The 20,360-nt window shown below is 36.6% G+C and overlaps 1 protein-coding gene across 1 annotated transcript; it reads right to left on the reverse strand.

The window, feature by feature from the left end:
- On the reverse strand, nucleotides 2,260–20,310 carry RBP1 (retinol binding protein 1). Its single transcript, XM_021396534.1, has 4 exons — nucleotides 19,548–20,310; nucleotides 18,787–18,965; nucleotides 6,148–6,249; nucleotides 2,260–2,497 (listed from the first exon to the last, which is right to left on the reverse strand). The coding sequence occupies exons 1-4, from the start codon at nucleotides 19,618–19,620 to the stop codon at nucleotides 2,444–2,446; spliced, it is 408 nt and encodes a 135-aa protein (XP_021252209.1). The 5' UTR covers nucleotides 19,621–20,310; the 3' UTR covers nucleotides 2,260–2,443.

Consider the following 20,360-nt stretch of genomic DNA (forward strand, 5'->3'; position numbering starts at 1 on the left):
CTAGATGGTCATTAAGGTCCCTTCCTACCTAAGCCATTCTATGATTCTGTGAAAAAGCGTTGGTAAATATTACACAAGACTGCAGGGATCTGGAAGCAAAAATGAGAAGACATCTGGTGAATTCAGGGTTGTGAACTTTCAAGTTCTACCAGAGGAGAACTACACTTAAAAAAAGGTCGGAATCAGTACTGAACATTAAAATGAATTATGCAAAGTTTAATTGTGGATAGTGAAGTGAACCATCTTTTAATCGTGTAGTATCAATTTTCATATGAGAAGGAAAATATAGGTAGTCTTTACAAATTCAGATCATTATAAATGTGGAGTTCATTCCTTATTTTCCATTAATCTCTATCTTTCTTTGGGGCTGAAGAGTACAGAGTTGTCTGGAGGTTATACGTGATTATGAAATCAATAATTTAGAAACTTGAAGGAAAGAAGTTTCTTTGTCCTCTAAAGCAGAACAAATGCCTAATGCATTGAGATTTGGCAGTTTGGATATCCCCAGTCTTGTGTAAGGTGATAAATAACTCTTTAAGTAGTCAGCTATTTGCACGCTGACTTAACCAAAGTTGTGTTTTTAACCTTAGATATAAGGTTTCTGACCCTTCTCGTTCCCCTTGAACTTTTCTATCATATTTAAGCATAAACTGTTTTTACCTCTTCTACTCCAACTAAAAGAGAACTTAATCACCATTAACTTCTGGTCTGTATATCCGTCAGGAGGTGTATCCATTTAACTGTAGAAACATTGCTAGACAGCTAACACATGAACAGACTCTGCTTTCATCTGGTTGGCTATGGCCAAGTACAATTCCTAGTATTACGTGTTTCCAAGAAAAAAACTATGAGGGAGCCTACAGTAAGCAACTATATTACGTATGTCTGTAATTCTAAATAGTATGAATATCTATTGCAATACTAACACATGGAGAGTATTTTTTTATGCATTACAAGAGAATGTATAGATCTTCATAGATAACATTTTGTGTATTTTCTGATGTAAAATAAAACCAAGAACTTTACAAAATTAAACTAGATGTGTATTACAGTGCATCTTGTACTACATGCTCAATAGATAATACAGTTGAAATATCAGAGTTCAGAAAATTTATGATCTTTGCCATACTAACTTTTTAGTTATAGCGAATGTTTCTGTACCTCTATTTTTCCATTTGTTAGATCAGGTTGGTAGCATTTCTGAACAGGTTTAATAAAAGTATATGTTTTAGAACTGTCTCTGTTTAGTAGAGAATATTAGCATTTGTTCACATTTACACAGAGAAAGTCTAAAATTTCTCACAGTCTCAGCACTGGGATCTGAAAGAAGGCAAAAGCAATGCTATATGCATGGATTGTAGCAGAGTAGGGAAGATGTGTTCCCACTTTAAAACACCTTGGACTCTGCCAATAGCAACTTCCCCACTTATTAAGTCCCTGAAAATTTCTAGTAACAGTTGTTACAGGACATACTTGTAAAAGTCTGTCATCTGCTTAATGTCTGATCCATCAAGCACCCTGTGTCCATGAGCCTTTTTGAGGTGGTGATGCTAACTGTATATCCAGTTTGCTGACAGACTGAAAATACAAAGTTTGGATTCTAAATTGCTATTAATATAAATAGTGACTAAGTCACTGTTAGAAACCACTAGGCCAGTGCTTTTTTATGTGCTGCATGAGAAGATGAGCACAATGATGGGTCCTAATCAAATCTGAAAATTATATTGTACAAAGTGATGTTAGCCATCTGTTTTGTACGGTGTGAGTACAATTACATAGTTACTAGCAATAACCTTACTGTTATTTTCATCAGAATAAGAAAGAAAACAAATAGTCAGTCATTGGCTAAAGCATTTAAAAAGGAATTGCCTCTTGGCCATGATTCTGTAAGTGCTATTTTTCCAGATTATTGATCCATAACTTTACTTCATTTAAGAAATCAAGTCTTCAGTTTTGGTGGAATACTTTAAGTACCGCTTCATTGGAGCTGATGGTAAAATTCTCACTAGCTTCAGTGAGATGAGGATTTCCCATCAGCCACATACTGCAGATCTCATTCACTTCCCTACGACAATTCATTGCCTGAAAACAAGATTACTTTAAGGCCCCTTGTTAAGGCTACAGAAAGGCAATTTTCATTTTAAGTAAAATATGTGCTCGCAAGGCCTTTAGCTCCAGTATCTCGGCTTTTACCAGTCTCAATTTCTGTGTAGTCAAGAATTATGGTGCATGCCCATTTATAGTGTTTAGTAACTTTAATGGGGTTTTATTTGCAATTATTTCTTTAAAATAATTTGTTAAAAATATGTTGACTATACAGTTCTAGTCTAATCTTCTTCTCTCTGTTTACTCTCATCACTGATGATGTTCATTACTAGTGCTTGGAGATTTGGTGGCAAGTCTGTAAATTCTACTGTTCTTCACTTCGGTATCAGCAGTAGGCTCACTGTACCTTCTTAAAGACCTGCTTACACTTGACTCCGCACACTCTTATTTCCTAGGAAGAGAAAATAGTTTTAGAATTACATCTTTCACATAGGATATGTGCATTATATATTCATGGGTATGTCCAGCTTAATTTCCGTATGGAATTTCTTATCAAATTAGATTGTGTAGCTTGTACATATTTAAGCCTATTTTTAATCCTAAAGGTACCACTTGGTTTTGGCTTATTTTCTGGAGAAAGGTGGAGTAAGAGAAGTTATTTTGGGATCTCAGATCTCAGAAGACCAAATGTGTTCCTGGGGCATTATTGTTTATTTGTGTGTGCAACCGCTTAGGCCTTTGAAATGAGCATTCTATATCTTGGACATATAAACAAGTTATTTGGGATGGATTTAAATAACAAATTCTGAATCTGTATGTTGATGATCAGTAGTTCAAACTTACAAACCGGGAAATCAGCTGACAGCCGATTCCAGCAACGTAGCGGTCATGGGTAGGATGGGACAGGTAATTGCATACAGAAGAGTTGAGCTAGGTCCATAAACCACAGCACAGCAGTGAGTTTTGTCTGAACTTGACCATATTAAATGCCTAATGCTGTCCACTGGTCTTCTGTGTTCCACAGTAGGTTTTAAAAAATCTCTGCTTGCTAAAAATTGGTTCATATTTAACTGCTCATAAGAAGCTACATTGATTTATGAGACCTACTGTTGTTTGCCTAACATCACTGAAGATGCAGTTTAATCTTCTCTATTACTGAAACTGTTGAGGTTACACCTGAGAGTTGCAGTCTTTGTGGAAATTTGTGGAGGTGTTGACTGGTTTTCCTGGAAGAACATTGGTGGAACTTCTTAAGGAATGTAAAGACAAAGATTATATATGACATAGCAGAAGGATTGTACTTTCTATTTCACTATAAGACTTTAAATGAAGTCGTCAGAATATTTTGAGGGAACAGGAGGTGTAGTTAACTGGGAAGTTGTGCACATTTCCTTATATATCTTTATAAGTGTTACAGTGACTTATTAAGAAGAACTTACACTGGGTCAATAACCTTATTGGCATGTGTTACCAGTCTGTTGTAAGAGAAGGTGCTTCATGATGAATTGATGAAACAAGCAGACCGACACTGTGATTTTAGTTGGGACTTGTTTTGTTCACTGTATATATACGGAACCCAAAAGAAAGAGTGTGCATTAAGTACAAAGAGATCTGCTGACAGAGATAAAAACCTGCAGAGCAGAAGCAATCAATACAATAGAAAATGGCAATAAAGCTCAAAAGGAAATGGAGAATGGTCAAATAAGTCACTCACATAAAACAGAATCCAAGGAGGAAAAAGAACTACAAAGTACAGACCATAGAATGAAATGGTAAAAATAGGAGGTAATAAATACTAAAGGATATGGTACTACTTTATACAGAACCATGGAAGGAATTAAATTAACACTTGGCTCATTGTGTAAAGTTCAACAGGATCATAAAACTATCGAAGTATCATTTTTTTAGAGGTAACTGCCCATTGTATCAAAGTACTCTCAGGAGTACAGGCCCTAGTAATCTTGGCTGATCAAAAATAAGATACTAAATGGAACTATTTCACTGCATGTGTAATGGAGAGAGTTATATTAATGAGGTTTCAGAGGAATAAAGAGGACATCATTTGAAGTTCATGAAATATAAAATGTGATAAAATATTGGGGACTGGTTTCTAAAATATTTGGGTACTTCTTTTGCATGAAGTAACTTTGTACTGACTATTGGGTGCATGATGGACAGATCACAGTAAATTGTAGAACTGTCAATGCATGGATACCTGTATGTGCTGGCAGGTATGACACAGTTCTCTTCACAGCTTTTTGAAGGAAAAGCATCAGATCAGTCAGGTTACATTAGAGTACCTGAAGTGACACTAGACAACAGTGGCACTAGCACCAGAATCTGAATTTATGAGTTCTCAGATATGACTCTTGACAGGTTTAAGCATAGAAAATGATCCAGCCTGGAGGTTCATGGCCAGGTTGTATGGCCAGTGCATGAGTCAGAGTAAGAACAGCAGAAATCTAGACTAAAAAAAAAGGTATTGGGAGCAGTAAATCGGAAGAGAGAATGATTGCAGAGGGACAAGAACCTGGACTTGCCAAAATGGAGGCCAAAGAAATCCAAGAGCAACTAGTGCCATTGTTTCATGTGGGTTAAGTGCAGCAAGGAATAAGTTGAGCTTCAAGGCCAGACACAGTGTGGCTAATTGCAACCTGTTTGCTAGCAGAGATTCTGAAAAGGCTGCTTGGGGTCATAGCACCGAGTGCTGTGAATCTGGGAGGTAGCGTGAAACTGTTGTATTGTGTTTACATGCAGATTGAGGGAATGTTTTGTCCTGGTTTCATCAGTATTCCATATCATGACATCATGCGGCAGGCTATTGGGTGCAGAGGCACAGTGCACTGTGGAGCTGTACTTCCTGATCCTGTGTTCTTTAGCAGTTTCATGTGAGTTCCGGCTCTCCAAGAAAAATACTATTCCCAAGAACCTCCACAGTTCCCTACGTGATCTCTGATTCCAGGTGACAGGGGTGAGGCACTGCCGGGTTCCGGCAGTGATGGTAGCCATCCTCTCTCTCCCATTTGAGTTATTAATTGTAACTCTCTTTCTTATTATCTTACATTCTTTTAACATTTGTAGTAAATTTTTTATCCTTATCTTAGTTGGGTCGTTTTTCTTTCCTTCTCCCCGAAAGGGGGAGGAAGGGGCTCCTTTCCCCAGTTGCACTTGAAACTGTGACATTTATATACACAGAAAATTCTGCAGTCTCAATTTCATTGCTTCACCTCTACTTCTGTTGAGGCCATGACTGCAACTATAAATTTACTTTCTTCCCTACCTGCATTACATCGAGTATGTAGTCCAGATGGCAAGGTCTGTAACATACATTCCTTCTCCAAACTGGTTTCTGGGACTTCCAGTATTTCTTATTTAGTAATAAGAGGCTTAGGGTACTTTTGCGAAGTACTTTTCATTTATAACAGTTTCTGATTTGAATATTTAGAGAACATTCATTTAGAGTGTTGAATGCTAAAAGTACTGAACAGAGGAATGAAATTAAAGTTGGATTTTATTATCTCAGCAGGAAGAGTGCATTTTATCAAAAATGATGAGGGAGTGAGTATGCTGTGAAGAGCTATATAAAAAAGAATAGGCATCTTCTTTCAGATCCTGTTAACTTGGAAAGATGGAAATGGTCATCAGAGAGAACATGACATTTCAAAAGCTTAATTGCTGTTTTCGTTCTCTGGGCTATAACGCAGTTAGGGCTGTAACTATTTTCAAAGAGCAATGGTATATTTTCCCCTTACAACTTACTGTTGGGTGTGTAATTTTACAAGCTCCCATACTGTGTATTTCACAGAGTGTACAAGGGCCATTCTTTTAAATGGTTTCCTCAGTGTAAACATTTCAAACTGGTATGTCTGAACAGACAGTTATCAGTAAGAGTACTGCTTTGAAAAGAGGCAATCTTTGTAAGGGACTTAAAAGAATAATGGTGCTAAATGAAATTATTACTTCAGAAACAAGTCAAATACAGCACTAACACTTAATTATGTCAAAGAATGCCAAGATAACACAGCACTCAGCTTGCTGCACTACATCTAGCTAGTTCAATTAATAATAGGATGGCACTTGGTACCTATTATATGGTCTTACCAGGTGCATTTCATCTCCTTCAATCCACTGAGTCCAACCACGATCTTCTTTTTCTCCTTTCTGTATGCAGAGTAGCTTATCTCCATCCCAAGAAACCGTGGTCTAAGAAAATGAGCATGTTCAGCATTACTGTAGTATTTCATGATATTGTGATTAGTTTCCTTAAAGAAAAACTACTCTCTAATATAATACACTAATGAATCTCATAAGAAGAATAATTGTAGAGTATTGTAGTACTTAGGATAATTACAAAAGAAATTTGCTAAAAGAGCAAGTTGCTGCCCAACTGCCTGCAAAACCTGCAAGAGAGAGAGAACTGCAAGAAAAAAAACCCATAAAAGTCATTATATGAGTGCACTTCTTTTTCCCTGTTGACAAATGCAACAGCAGAAGGGATGTGCAGCCTAGCACTGTATTTGTAGGAAGAGCTGAAAACTTGAGATTCAGTTTCTTTTTTTCACCACAAGCACTGCTCAGCTGATGTACCTGAACACAGTGCCCACTTACTGGCAGCTCCAGTTATACAAGAAAGACTTGTAAATATCGGGCTTTTTTTTTTACCCCATATCTTAATCTGTCTTCTGTCACTGAGCAGAGTAGTTTGGAAGTATCAGTAAATTGATAACATTGCCAGCATCCTGCTTTGTTTAGCTGGAGAAGTAGTTGAGCCAGGACTGGCAGCATAACAATAAGGTGTTGCAGGATGTAGCACAGCACTTTTGTGAATACCTGTACTACCTTGAGTAGTTCAAGGACTTAATAAAATTACTTAAATGTATGAGAGTGCATCTAGCTATGGAATTACTGTCTACCTGTGTAAGTCTTCAGGCCATTGCCCGTATAAGCAGCTAAATATGGAGGGGAGATAAATTCTGATCTATCATTAAAGGCAAACTTAATGCATCCGTCCTGTGTGGTTTCTAAGAAAAGAAGCCACCCTACGTTTGTCATTCTATGAATTAAAATAAGTTCAACATTCAAGAACTATGCAGACCTATTTATTTAATTTATGTATGTCACAAACAATTAATTCTTAAATGATAACCATTATAGCCATCATCTATAAATGAGTACAGCCAGCAGTCTCCACCCATGGGAAGCTTTAGACTAAACAAGCGTGGAAAATGAATCACTAGAAAGCGTGCCAGCAAAGATAATCATAGGCAAGGCATTATGAGTGATCCCATATAGTCTGCTTGCACCATACAGGGTTTCTTAAGAAAGCCAGACTTATTTGTCCTCACAAAAAATCTCTCTCATTTGTAAAATGCATTGGCAAATTTTTCTGTTCAGTCTTTTACAATGATGCATTTAAACCTAGTAGCAGATGACATTTAAAAAATGCTACCTCCTTTCAATGTTTAAAATGCTAATACAAGAAGGGAAAACACATTGTGGCAAGGCTGTAGTTAAGAGAGCTAATGTGGTTGCCATTGTTCATATCCTTTTACATATCTATTTTGAATCTACAGATATCCAACTAGGGAGTAGAAGATAACAAATAACACTGAATTAATATCTCTAGGGCTTTCTGATGATTCTAAACCATGAATATATCAGAAAGAACTTTATTTCTGCTAGTGACCTACAGATGCAAGAGATACTGGGGAATAAGTCATTTGTGTATGCAGATTGTCTTAGTAGCAGTACTTATTTCTATCCATTAAGCACTAGCTTAATCACAGATAAATTGTTAGATTAGCTGTAAAGTTAAATTTCGTACACTTACATGTGAGTTCCAAGGCAATATACCACTATAAAATCAGATCCAACTTTATTAGAACTACTCACATGCAAAGTCAGTTACTGTGGAAGTTATTAGTTTTGATGCTTCACTAGCTTAGTAGACTTGGGGACAACAGAGAAATGTTTGTGGCAACACAAAGAACTTTTTTAGGCTCTGAGAGTTTTAAAAACATTTTCGTCTCAGAAAACACACTTTTTTCTCTTTGTTGTTGTTGTTTTGGTTTTTTTTCTTTCTAATCAAGACTAGATAATGCTTTTGGTGAGTCAGTGACAACCACAAAGAGTAAAATATCACAGACCATTAACCATGCTATTTTATCACAATTCCCACATGTCATCCTTTTTCTTCCTTTTTGGAAATATAACTACTGATGGGATGTGAGGACGCCATACGGTTTCTGATTTTTGTATGTGGTTATTTTGCTACGAAGGTTATAAAGGACAGAATATATTGCAAAAGAACATAATGTTATCTTCTTTGTTAGCAGAAACAAAAACTTCATGACAATAAGATTAATTGGTCACACTTTTATATTTTCTTTCTTTAGGTCATATTCTAAATTCTGATATAAGACTCAAATAACACAAAAGACAGAAATTTCTCTTTTAAGTCAGATCAAAGACAACAGTAAGTTCTTCAATTCCGAATATCTCTGTTGAGACAGCAAAGTATTAGTTGAGGTTGGAATTGTTATTGCTGTTGTAAGTGCACTGGTTGCTTCTAATAATCCACCCTTTCTCAACAGCAAAGACAGCAATAAAGAAAATAAAGAAAAACACAGCATAAAGAAAATAAATGTCTGGAAGAGAAGAAAAATGGTGGGGAGATACTGTAGGCAGTTAAGATCTACGAACAGGCAGTGCTTGAATTCTCTTATGTCTTCAAATTCTGTATTATGCTGAATTTCTTTTAAAGCTTTATTCTTCCAGCTCAAGTTCTTCCCTTGCATATCCCAAAGATGGACAATGTGATAGAACTTGTTAGAAATGTGTTATGTGTCATTAATCAGTATATCATTTCAATGAGCTATAAGAACACAAGCACCATGCAGTCAATGATTAAAGGAGAATATTGATCAAGGATTTCTTGCTTATGTTCTTTACCTCATTGCTTGTTTACTGCTAGATCAAACTGAAACCTAGGACTGATACATCTTGAGTGAAATATATGTAGTTCTATAGGAAACGTCAGCAGAAGATGTTGATTAATGTGATTCTTGGGCAGTGTGATTAATAGGGTCTTGCTTCAATTTAACTTTTCTCAAAAATTCTAACTAACAATATTGTACCTCTTTTGGATTAAATACTTTGTTCCTGATGGATAACTACACGTTGTAATTAAGTAAGAGGGGGAAGAGGCCAATATTGTATCTTTTGCCACTGGTCCCAAAGACTGATGGTAATTCTGCCTGAGCAATGCTAGGAAGAGATGGATTATTTTACAAAAAAAGAATTATACTGTATACAAGCTGGCAGAAGAACTCCTTGAGAGTAGTCCTGCTGAGAAGGACTTAAGGGTCCTGATTGGTGAGAAACTGAACATGAGCCAGCAGTGTGCGCTTCCAGTCCAGAAGGCCAATGGTATCCTGGGTTCCATCAGAAGAGGGATGGCTAGCAGGGCAAGCTAGAGTTCCCCTCTGTTCTGCCCTTGTGAGGCCACAGCTGAAGTACTGCGTCCAAGTCTGGGGCCCCCCAACACAGGAAGGATGTGAAGCTTTTGGAGTGGGTCCAGAGTAGGGCCATGAGGATGATCCAAGGGATGGAGTGCCTCTCCTATGACGATGGGCTGAAGGAACTGGGCTCGTTCAGCCTGGAGAAGTCTGCAGGGAGATCTCATTGCAGCCTTCCAACACCTAAGGGGAGTTTATAACTTTTTACACAGGTAGATAGTGATAGAACAAAGGGGAATGGTTTTAAACTAAAGGAAGGGAGATTTAGATTAGATATCAGGGGAAAGTTCTTCACTGAGAGAGTGGTGAGGTGCTGGAACAGGTTGCCCAGAGAGGCTGTGGATGCCTTGTCCCTGGAGGTTTTTAAGGCCAGCTGGATGGGGCCTTGGGCAATCTGATCTAGTACTTGATCTAGCATCTGGCAGCCCTGCATGTAGCAGTAGGATTGGAACCTGATGATCATTGAGGTCTCTTCCAACCCGAGCCATTCTATGATTCTATGATACTGAATTCACCAATCAAATGATTATCTTTGAAACCTGTGAACACAAAAATATTTAATTTTTCCTTATTGTTATTATATGATGTATGTGGTCTTAAACTATTTTTGTGCACTTAGATATTTTCCTTTTACAACTTGGCAACTCACATATTTCTGTTAGTGATTTAATCTACTAGTGATTTATGAAGATTTAAATATATGTACATAGCAATATTTTACTCCTGAAAATAAAATCTAGTATAAATGAAAATTAAAGTACTCTCATTACTATTTGAGACAAAGCAGACTTATTAAATGAAACGCTTAGTAGAAACAAAACAAACCTCTGAACTATGTATTAGCATTTTCTCTAGTAGCAGTAACAGCAGTGAAATCTTGTCAAATTACAGTGGATAATACTTCAAACTTCTAGTAGTAATTTACATTGACTTACAGCCAGATATACTGAATTTTGTAATTTACTGAAATAATCATCAAACAAACTGATGTATCAGAAAAATCTGCATTTTCCAGTTATGTCTAATTGCAAAAACATTTGATGTTGGCACTGCACAGCATTTCTCATTCCCATGTTGGCTATTTTATGTACTAGCTTGTGTTGTATGCTGTGCAGCTGAAGATATCTGGTGTATTTTACAGGTGAATGAAATACAAAAACAATGTTTTTCCTTAAGTAGCCAATGAACATTTTTTGCTGATGCCACATAGATTTTTGACACAGTACATTTACAAATATGAATTGCAGCTACTATCTTTCATCAGAAATGTTATTGATTTCCCATCTTTAGGAGAAACACAGCAGTACAGTTTCCATTTTTCTTCTTCTTCTCTTCACAGTGTTGTCTCTATATTACAGTGCAGCAAATGACCGCAGAGCCCTAAGACTGCATCATACAATCCATGCTCCGTCTCAATTCAGTAATTCTGTGCTTATGGGAATGACTAGTCATTTTACAACTGTAATTACGATTTAGGAAAAATTAAACCATGGAAAACATTTGTTTAGATCAGATAGCTGATACAGGAAAATCCACTTTGAGCTGTGTCCTATGTTTGCAAATAACACAAAATATTCTAGAATTTTCAGTCAAACATGGCAACGTATCCAGTTAGATATGTATTAGATGCTTGAGATAAAGCTTTTTCAGCTGAACTAACTATCAATGTGATATAAAAACATCTGATGAGCATTTGTCAGGTAATATATTCATCAACCGAAGTGCCAATGGAATAAACTAATGTTGATATCACAGCCGATTTAATGTAATGGTGAAGGCACATTCAGTAATGTCATAGTCACTACCTATGACCTTTTGCATAGGAGGCATGCTCCACACTGCTGACAGGAGGGCAACAACCACGTTAAAGTTTTGTCACCCTTCTAGCCAGTAACTCCTTTCATCTCACCAAATCTGTATCCGGCAGGCTGTCGACAGATAAATAAACTACTGAGAAAAGAGCACACTGAAGTAAAAAAAAGTATGGATATTTTTCTGTTGCTCTTTCGTTTCCACAACTGAAATTAGGTAATGAGTTTTCTAAGAGTAGTCTGATCCAGGAATACTGGGAACATGTAGAAAATCAAATCGAGGAATGAAAACTAAAGGTAATTTTTCAATGAGCCTCAAGTTAGATGAGATATCTACTGTAACAGTTTAGAGATTCTAGTCAAAAAGTAAATTTGTCACAAAGACATTCAGTTACTTTCTAACTCTACTTAAAGCAGTCTCCTACTTTCTTACAATTATTTTTTCAAAGTGGACTTTAAGTCCATGTTTACTTCAGTTGTTTTCGTGGACTTTTGAAGCAAAACTCACTGAAGTTGAGTAATTTCCTTGCTACCTCTCTATGTGTGCTATGATAAATTGCAGCAAATTTCAGTAGGTTTAGACTGTAACAGCCAAAATTGACATGAAGTTATAAGGGTCCATACCAGTTAAGTAATACCTGCTGTAAATTAGATTTTTTTTTTGAGTCTTGATAGATTTGAGGAAAAAAAAAAACCAAAAAAAACTACTGAACTAAACACTTGGAGTTAGGACATTCCAGTCACCTGCAGTGAGGTGGAGTTGCACAAGTTCCAGGAGGGTTGGCCACATGGGAGGATAGAGTAATAGCTCTGGATTCTCATAGCTCTGGCTCCAATATGATCTGCAGCAGCCAGGCACTGCAGTTGTAAGAAAGCTGTTGTACTCTTCCACCATGGCCCATGCATTGTCAAGCTTGGCCAATCTTTTTTGCATGGATAGTTGTTTGCAGCCCAATTGAAAGGCTGGGCAGTGCCATATGAGGGGATGCAACCTTGAGGTTTTTAATTGTGGTGGTCCAGATTTCAGTGAGCCTTTGTAGACTACAGTTTTAATTCTGAAGGCTCCTACTCAGACCAATTTGGGTAACTGAAAAGTAAGACTGAGAGACTTGGGACTGTTCAGACTGGAGAAGAGAAGACAGAGAAGTTCTTATCAATGCTTATAAACATGTAAAGGAGGGCAATCAAGGGGATGGGGCGAGGCCCTTTTCAGCAGTGCCCAGGACAGGACAAGGGGCAACAGGCACAAACTGGAACATAGGAAGTTCCATCTGAATATGAGGAAAAACTTCTCTGAGGGTTACAGAGCACTGGAACAAGCTGCCCATAGAGGCTGTGGTCTCCTTCTCTGGAGAAATTCAAAACTCACCTGAACACTTTCCTGTGTAACCTACTCTAGTGAACCTGCTTTAGCAGTGGACTTGGACTAGATAATCTCTAGAGGTCCCTTCCAGCCCCTACAATTCTGTGAATGCGTGAACCACCACACTATGGAGTGTGAGTGAAAATCCTGGAAGATGCAATTAGGGAGATGTATCACTAAGAACCACTCATCAGGACAAGGCCTCTTCATCTTCTCGCAACCCAGTACTATGGCAGTTTTTTTAAACTGTCCTGATTCTTGACTGTGTTCTTGCTCTGATGTACTGTATTTGAGAACAAAGTAGCAATATGCTGGAAAATGTAAGCAGCTTCCAACGAGGTCACTATTATAGTTAAGAACTTAAATGGAAAGACATTATTATTCTCATAAGACACTATCAATATATATGGTCAATAGGTTCCAAAGTACAAATCCCTTGAAAATCTAGATGATCTTAAAATTTGATTCAGAAATATAAATGGCTTACATCCCATTACTCCTCCTAACTTAAGTTTTCATTAAATTAAGAAGATACTCAATTTTTCTTGTCTACATAAAAACAGCTTAGGATGATGAAGATAAACAGCTACAAAGGAGAAACCTGACCATCTGAAAAAACTGCAGAAACGTTTCTTAATTGCTAGGACAATTTATCTATTGAGTGAAATAAGCTGCTTGTTTGTTCTGCTCATGACCATCCCATAAATTCCAGTCACTCTTTCCAAAATCTAGCAGAAATTATTGTTAGTATTGAAAATTAAGTAATGAAGTTATCATAGTATTATACTTCAACGATCCATCCAAAATCAGGTTTCACTGTAACATCTCCCAAAGAGCCAGATCTCCAAAAAGAAAATATGTGGGCTTATTTTGTCTCTGCTATGGGAAAACATCTATTAAACATTCTCCAAAAGAAAAATGAGTGATAAGATTCTTGGACTTTATTGCAATATATTGTTTCTGGAGAGAGGCTATACATATTTAGCTATACTGTAGCTAGGGAGGATGGTAAAGCCTTTATCAATCTTTTGTTGCTATACCAACTTCAGTTCAACCCTGTAAAAGCAGCTATAAATCTAACCTCCCATTTAATCATTCCTGCTTTAAGCCAAACAGCAACAGAAACTCCCAGAGTTAACTAACAGGAAAAGGATGGAAGCACAATACAGAACGTTTCTCAGCTGGCACAGGTGACATATCATAATGGGCATCTGTAACTATAGGACTCTGAAATGTGTTTGCACCATTACAAACTTGCTCAGATCATTATTGAAAGACAAGCTGGTTAAAATGTGGGCATTCTGTACCTGACTGATAAGCTTACTGAAGTTCCCTGTAGTAAAAAAAATGAGACAGTTTTAGAAGCGTTGCTTAGGTGATTGTCAGCATCTCCATTGCTAGCAAACAGAATGACAAGTTTTAGATCAAAGAGTAAGCTGCTGTCAGGGTCAGAACTTAAATGTTCACATTGCTTATTTTGAATCCTTGCTCACTGGAGCAATAAGGGAAAGGGAGATACACTCCAGGGTTTGGAGAAGTAGAATAAGCATTCTGGTTGTACACAGTGCTTTATTTCTTAGGAATGGTTAATTTTTTTCTTATAGAGATAAAACTGTAAGGATCTATTAAAAAAATGGGATGACTTGCATATATCCTATGTCAGAAAAAGAGTAGAAAAGAAATCTAATTCATGTTGTGAAAGAATCAGAATCGATTCTATGACTTTGACTGTTTAAATAAACGTGCATAACTGATTTGCCCTCTGCGTAAATTTAGCAAGATGCAATTGTACATAACGCTAATGGTTTGTTATTCAAAAAGGAGTTTGGTAAGTCAGGTTCTCAGGTTTTCATCTGATTCTTTCTGATTGTACACTGCATTCCTATTTCCCTGAGATACATGTAAAGCTGAAATGCTAAGCCCACTCAAAACCATCCTGCCCACAAAGCTTTCAGAATGCTAGCAGTATTTTTGTGAGTAACTAGCTCGAAGCCTGCAGTTAGTCTCAGGTAGTAGACATGAATCTAGCGCTGCAACATTTGAAGTTAATGACATCTTAATGTGTATGACAAAATATTCTAGAGATCGGACATCGTGGCATAAATATGCTGAGCGTATCACTTACAGCTAATGTAAATGTAATGCCAAAAAGGCATGCAATATGAAATAAACAAAAACAAGACAAAAAAAAGAAAAGAAATAGCTCCTCTTTACTTAGGCACAGAGACTGAATGAGTTTTAGAGAGTCTGAGACAGATCCAAGACTGGAATTGTTCTCTGGAGCCTTGGAGAGGTTGACTGGAGAACTGTTCTTCCTCACTTGGAGACAGTAGTTTCTAAAAGGTCAGAAACGCAGAACTACATGAAGACTACTTCCTTTGAATTAACACCCCTTAAAATCAGAGATTATCCCAATAAGAAGCTGGGGAATTTACTGCAGAGAGAGGGAGCAGTAGATTTGAGAGAAGACTAGTATATACACACACAGACATCTCCCATCAATTATCATTCTAGAACAATGCTTTTTCCAATATAGTATATGAGAAAATACTTACAAGCCCAAATCAATAAATTGAAGTAATTTTTAAAAAGAAAATGATGACATTTGTAGAGGTATAGAAATGAGAGAGTTGAATCACAGGGATCAAGAAAAGACACTTATTGCTGATCTTGCATCTTACTTAAAAAAAACAAACAAAAAAACCCAATTCGTTTTGAGTCGTCTTATTCTGTGGAGGCTCCCTACCAAAATTCCAAGTGTCACTAGTGCCTGCTTTTTCTAACAGCAAAGTATTTGTTCCAGTACCTACTCTAAACTAGATTAACAGCTGTGAATTCCATTTGTGGAATAAAGGAACCCTACAGAAATAACAGTTAAAAAAAGTTTAATGAGCCATGTAATTTTAATAGGACTTTATTCTGACCTTGCAGCAGTATAAATCAAATTGTGTCCTAAACAACTGATGTTCATTGCATTTTTTTTCCTGAATACAAACTAGACAGGAATCATTTCTTGCTCAGATTACAGGGAATATCAACTGTCTTTTTGGCAGCACCTTGCCTATCATTAGTGCTCTCTCCTGCGTGGGCAACTATCCTAATACTTGGTTTTACAAAACAGAGAAATTTTATGTTCTAAAGCAACAAGTCTTCACTTTCCAAGAGAAATAAAATCATAGAAGTACTGATATCACCACCATCCTCTTTAAGAAAATGGAATCATCTAAAAATGCATGCAGTGGAGACAAGAAAGTGATGATTAAAAGTGGAAAAAAGAAAAAAAAAAAGAAACAGAAACTGCTAAGGTTTATCCAGCTGAATTATCTCAGATAAGCTTCCAGCAGTGACCAAGTATAAAAAAAAAATATCCTAAGTGAAATCAAGGGCAGCCTATACTGTCATACCTTTGACTTTCTTTTCTAAATTTAGACCCAGCAAAACTTTTTAGCTTTTACTCATCACAGACTATTGATTTTGAAATATTGTAATTGCACTGTACTCTGACAGATTCGAAGACGTGTTCTACAACTGAAAGGTGAACAAAATTTCAGTGAGTTACACACATCTTCCTGTGTGTAAGCTGTTCACTGTGCTTATATTTTTACTAATGTTAACTCTAGTTAGATGACTAGCTGTATTCTTCCTTTTTGCTCTGCTCTATAGAGTAACGTTTAATGTGTAATTTGTTTTTATCCGTGTTATTTTGTACATCTTTTGTGTGGAGCTACTTGTTACTGAGGAGAGAACCAGCCCAGCAATCTGCCCAGCTCACAATATAGATAACATTAAATGACTCAAACTCTCCCATTAGATAGACTGAGCATTAATGATTATGCCATTTATGGCATGCAGATTCATAAGCTATCTATAAGGAAAGGAAACATCAAAAATGGCAATCAACCTTCAATTTTATGGTAGGTTTCCTCATACCACCAGTCAGGGAGTGTTCCAGTATCTCTTATCAACCCCACAACCCTCCTCTCACAAGGCATCTGGCCCTCCAGAGTTGTTTCTTTGCTTAAAACTGCAAATCTTTGCTGACATTTTGGTTGTTATATTTGAAGAGGCATCTGAAAAACAACTTCTTGTACTTGTTTTTCCTTAGAAAAGCTGAGGTTTCTTCAAGAAATCTTTAATCAGAGTATTGAACTATTATGTATGATACATTACAGGCAATGATTAGATTGGCCTTAGTTACAGAACTGCAGTTGGTATCTTCTTCTGATGAGGGAGACCACAAAAAGATACTGAAGACTTCTGAAAGCTTTTGTGAAGTTATGTGCCTAAGTCATTCTTAACAAAGAAACTAATTGTCAGGGTTAGTGTGACCACAACTTTTTTTTTTTTTTTTTTGAAAAAGGCAAGAAGATGCTGATACATCCTGTTTACAAGTCAGAGTGATTTTGCACTAAACCACCAATAGATACATTTTTTTAAGGAACGCTTGGAAGTAAACTAGATTCCATTCCAAATCTAATACCTGCTGTAATGACTGGAATAGTCATTTCTTCTTGCTGATTCAACATTTTACATTCTTTCTTATTAATCAATTTAGAAAAGTCAAGTAGAGAATACTGGCCTGTTACAAATAGTGAAATGTTTCGGGTATTTTTCAGAGAACCAAGAGTTACATGTTATACCTGTTCAGGATTTCAAAAGCAGGACTGGGCAAAGGCCAAGTTTTCATGTCTTCTGAATCTACCTTTTCAGCACAGTGGTTGTCTGACACAGTTTGTGAGAACTCACTGCAGGCAGATGCTAGCAGAATTACTTCATTCTGCCAGGTAAAGGACGTTTTAGTTGGGATTTTAATGGTCTTTAAGTATAGGTAGAATTATCTCCAGGTAAGCACTATACACATACAAATCAGTAGTTCACTGTATTAACCACTGAGTACTTCAGACATTTTTAGACCTTGAGCAGATGATTTGAGCATTGCTATCTTTGACAGTGCTTTAGCCAACTAAATCTAAGACTTTCTTCAGGTTCATATTTCTTCAGTGGATCTGGACTTATTTATCCTGATGAAGAGCCTTCCAGAAATCAAGTGATAATCATCTGATATTGGGCCACTTTCCTTTACACACATACACTTTACTTCACCCTTCTGTGAATTTTTTATTCTGTACTCTGCCACGCTCCTACCCCCTGTAACAATGGATTAGTTGAGGACCTTCCTTGCTGCTCACCTGTCCCTTTTTTCTCTATTATTCCAGGTCATTCCCTTTCCTGCTGCTAACAGAGCAAAAGTAAGTTTGCATAGTCTAGTGTTAGAGAATAGTATGTTGTATACAGAAACATCTTCTTAAGAATGGAAACCTATTAATTCTGTTTTGTATGATTACTCCTTTATATTCCCTGCTGAAATAATTTTCTTTTGCTTATCAGCTTCACTGTAGGATATCACAGGCATCGTGCTTTCAAACAGGAAAAAAAATGTCCAGTTGTATATATCTAAAGAATTTGGTATTCTCATGTTTTCCCCGATAATGGGTATTTATCAATCATAAGCTAGAAAATATTGTCTCTTTGGCAAGCAAATAGAGCTCATAGGCAGAGTTCTCAGTGTTTGCTTATTGATTGTGAGGATTTGTTCTGGTTAGGCTAATTAACACATCTGCTCTACCACATACACCCAGAAAGGAATGAGCACAGAAAAGCAACAGATTTTGAGTGCTTGGCCATTGTTACAGATGGGGAAGGATACCTGACCTTGCAATGAGTTGATTTCTTTTACTGTAAAGCATTTGTCAGTGAAGAGATTCTGAAAATCTGAATGCAGATGTCTTTCAGACTAACAAATATTCCAGAATAACTGAGTAACATTGAAGTTACTATTCATTAACTGCTAGAACTTTGTCATGAATCTGATTACAATTACATTCCATTAATGTAAACACATGATAAAAACTGTGTGCATCTCAACAAACTGAGAAGTATAAATATAATTTTAGGAATAGCCACAAAAAAATGGCTTATAGATGTAGTCCATGCGAAGCCTTAATCGTCTTGTTTTTACTTTGTCAGTTGTTACAGTTCTAATTCTTACCATGCATTTGCGATCATCCACCCCAGCTAAATCCTCCTCAAACTCCTTTCCTACATCAAATTCCATGATGTAGTTTCTAAAAGTGCTTAGCGTTTTAATGATCATATGATCCCCATTCTGAAGGATTTCTTTGTCAGGTTTTAGCAAGTTTGCTATTTTTCTTACAGCAACATTTACATCTGAAAAAGAAAAAAAGAGTTATTTTAATCCAGAAACATCAACCACAGAAAGAGGCTTGTAGCTCTTGGGAGGACTAAAGTGAACAAAGATAAATAAATGTCCAGATCTTTTAGGCCAGCTTGCTTATAAAGAAGAAGTCCATAGCCTAGTTTTGTTAACTAAGTTCGTGTCTTGATTTGCTACTTGTATATGACAGTTAGTAAGGGTACCAGTATTTCTATAGAAATGGTAGCATTTTACATATTTCATCACATGCAAACACACAAAACTGCATCAATTACATTATCATCTCCGTAGCATGCAAAACTTTCACTCTTTTTCAAATTATGTTTGGGTTTTAAATTTGAGATCTGCCACTTACCTCTTTCAGCTATGTAGTTTAATCGCTATAAATGGAAACTCCGTAATGTTAAAAACTAGATTGCTTAAGACAATTTTGCACAGAGCAATTCTTAGTTCCTGAAAAAATTCTTTCTTGCAAAGATGCTTTATGGCCTAACAAGTAAAAATAGATTCATGTGAAGATTAAGGTAGTTTACATTTATTGATTATTTGTTAAAGAAACATGAAGGGAACCTTACCCAGTGCTTTGAGATACTCCTCAAAATTGTCATTGCTGATCATTTTCCAGTAACCATTGAAATCTGCAGGCATCTCTACTTTAGGTAATTGTCAAAATCAGCCTCAGGTTCTGCACCTTACAGCTCACTGCCTTTCTTTGTGGCAAGTCTGAACTCCGGTTTCTTTTATCTGGTTTTTAGACCACGTAGCTGTGCAAGTCCTTCTAATCCGATTATTGTTGTAGAGTTGCCTTTAAATCCTTCCACAAAGCTGAACTTCTGAGATTTCCAGTGACAGCAGGATGACTTGATTTAAACGGAATGATACATTCATCTTCCCTGTAACTTTTGTAAAGCTACTGATTATCTGGAAATCCATTTTAACCATAACAATTCTTTTTTCATGCCACTAAGGAACAAGTTCCTTTAAATGGTTTAAATTTAGGTTATTAGCCAAGGCTATACAAGTGTATACCTTGTGTGTTTTTTTGAGGGATATCCTACAACTTTGAATATGTTCATCTATTTTATGCCACCTCCTTTATGGAAAAGAAGTCATACAGACCCTCACACAGCAACCTGTGCCTGCATTAACTTGTTCCATGACCTCCTTAATTCTACCTGTGGAGCTGCTCAGGCAGTTGAGAACTCAAAAAGGGGCAGTTAGGCATAAGAAGCAGTGGTTACTTCCATACATGAATAAATGATGCATCACAACAGAATGTATAATTTCAGTTAATTTAAGCAACACTGGAGCAAAGAAGTAGCTTCATAGAGATTAACTTACTTCTTATGTGCTTTTACAGCAATATTTTGTTTCCTAAATAAATAAAA

Source organism: Numida meleagris, chromosome 4 (assembly GCF_002078875.1).
Source record: "Numida meleagris isolate 19003 breed g44 Domestic line chromosome 4, NumMel1.0, whole genome shotgun sequence".
NCBI classification, from domain to species: domain Eukaryota; kingdom Metazoa; phylum Chordata; class Aves; order Galliformes; family Numididae; genus Numida; species Numida meleagris.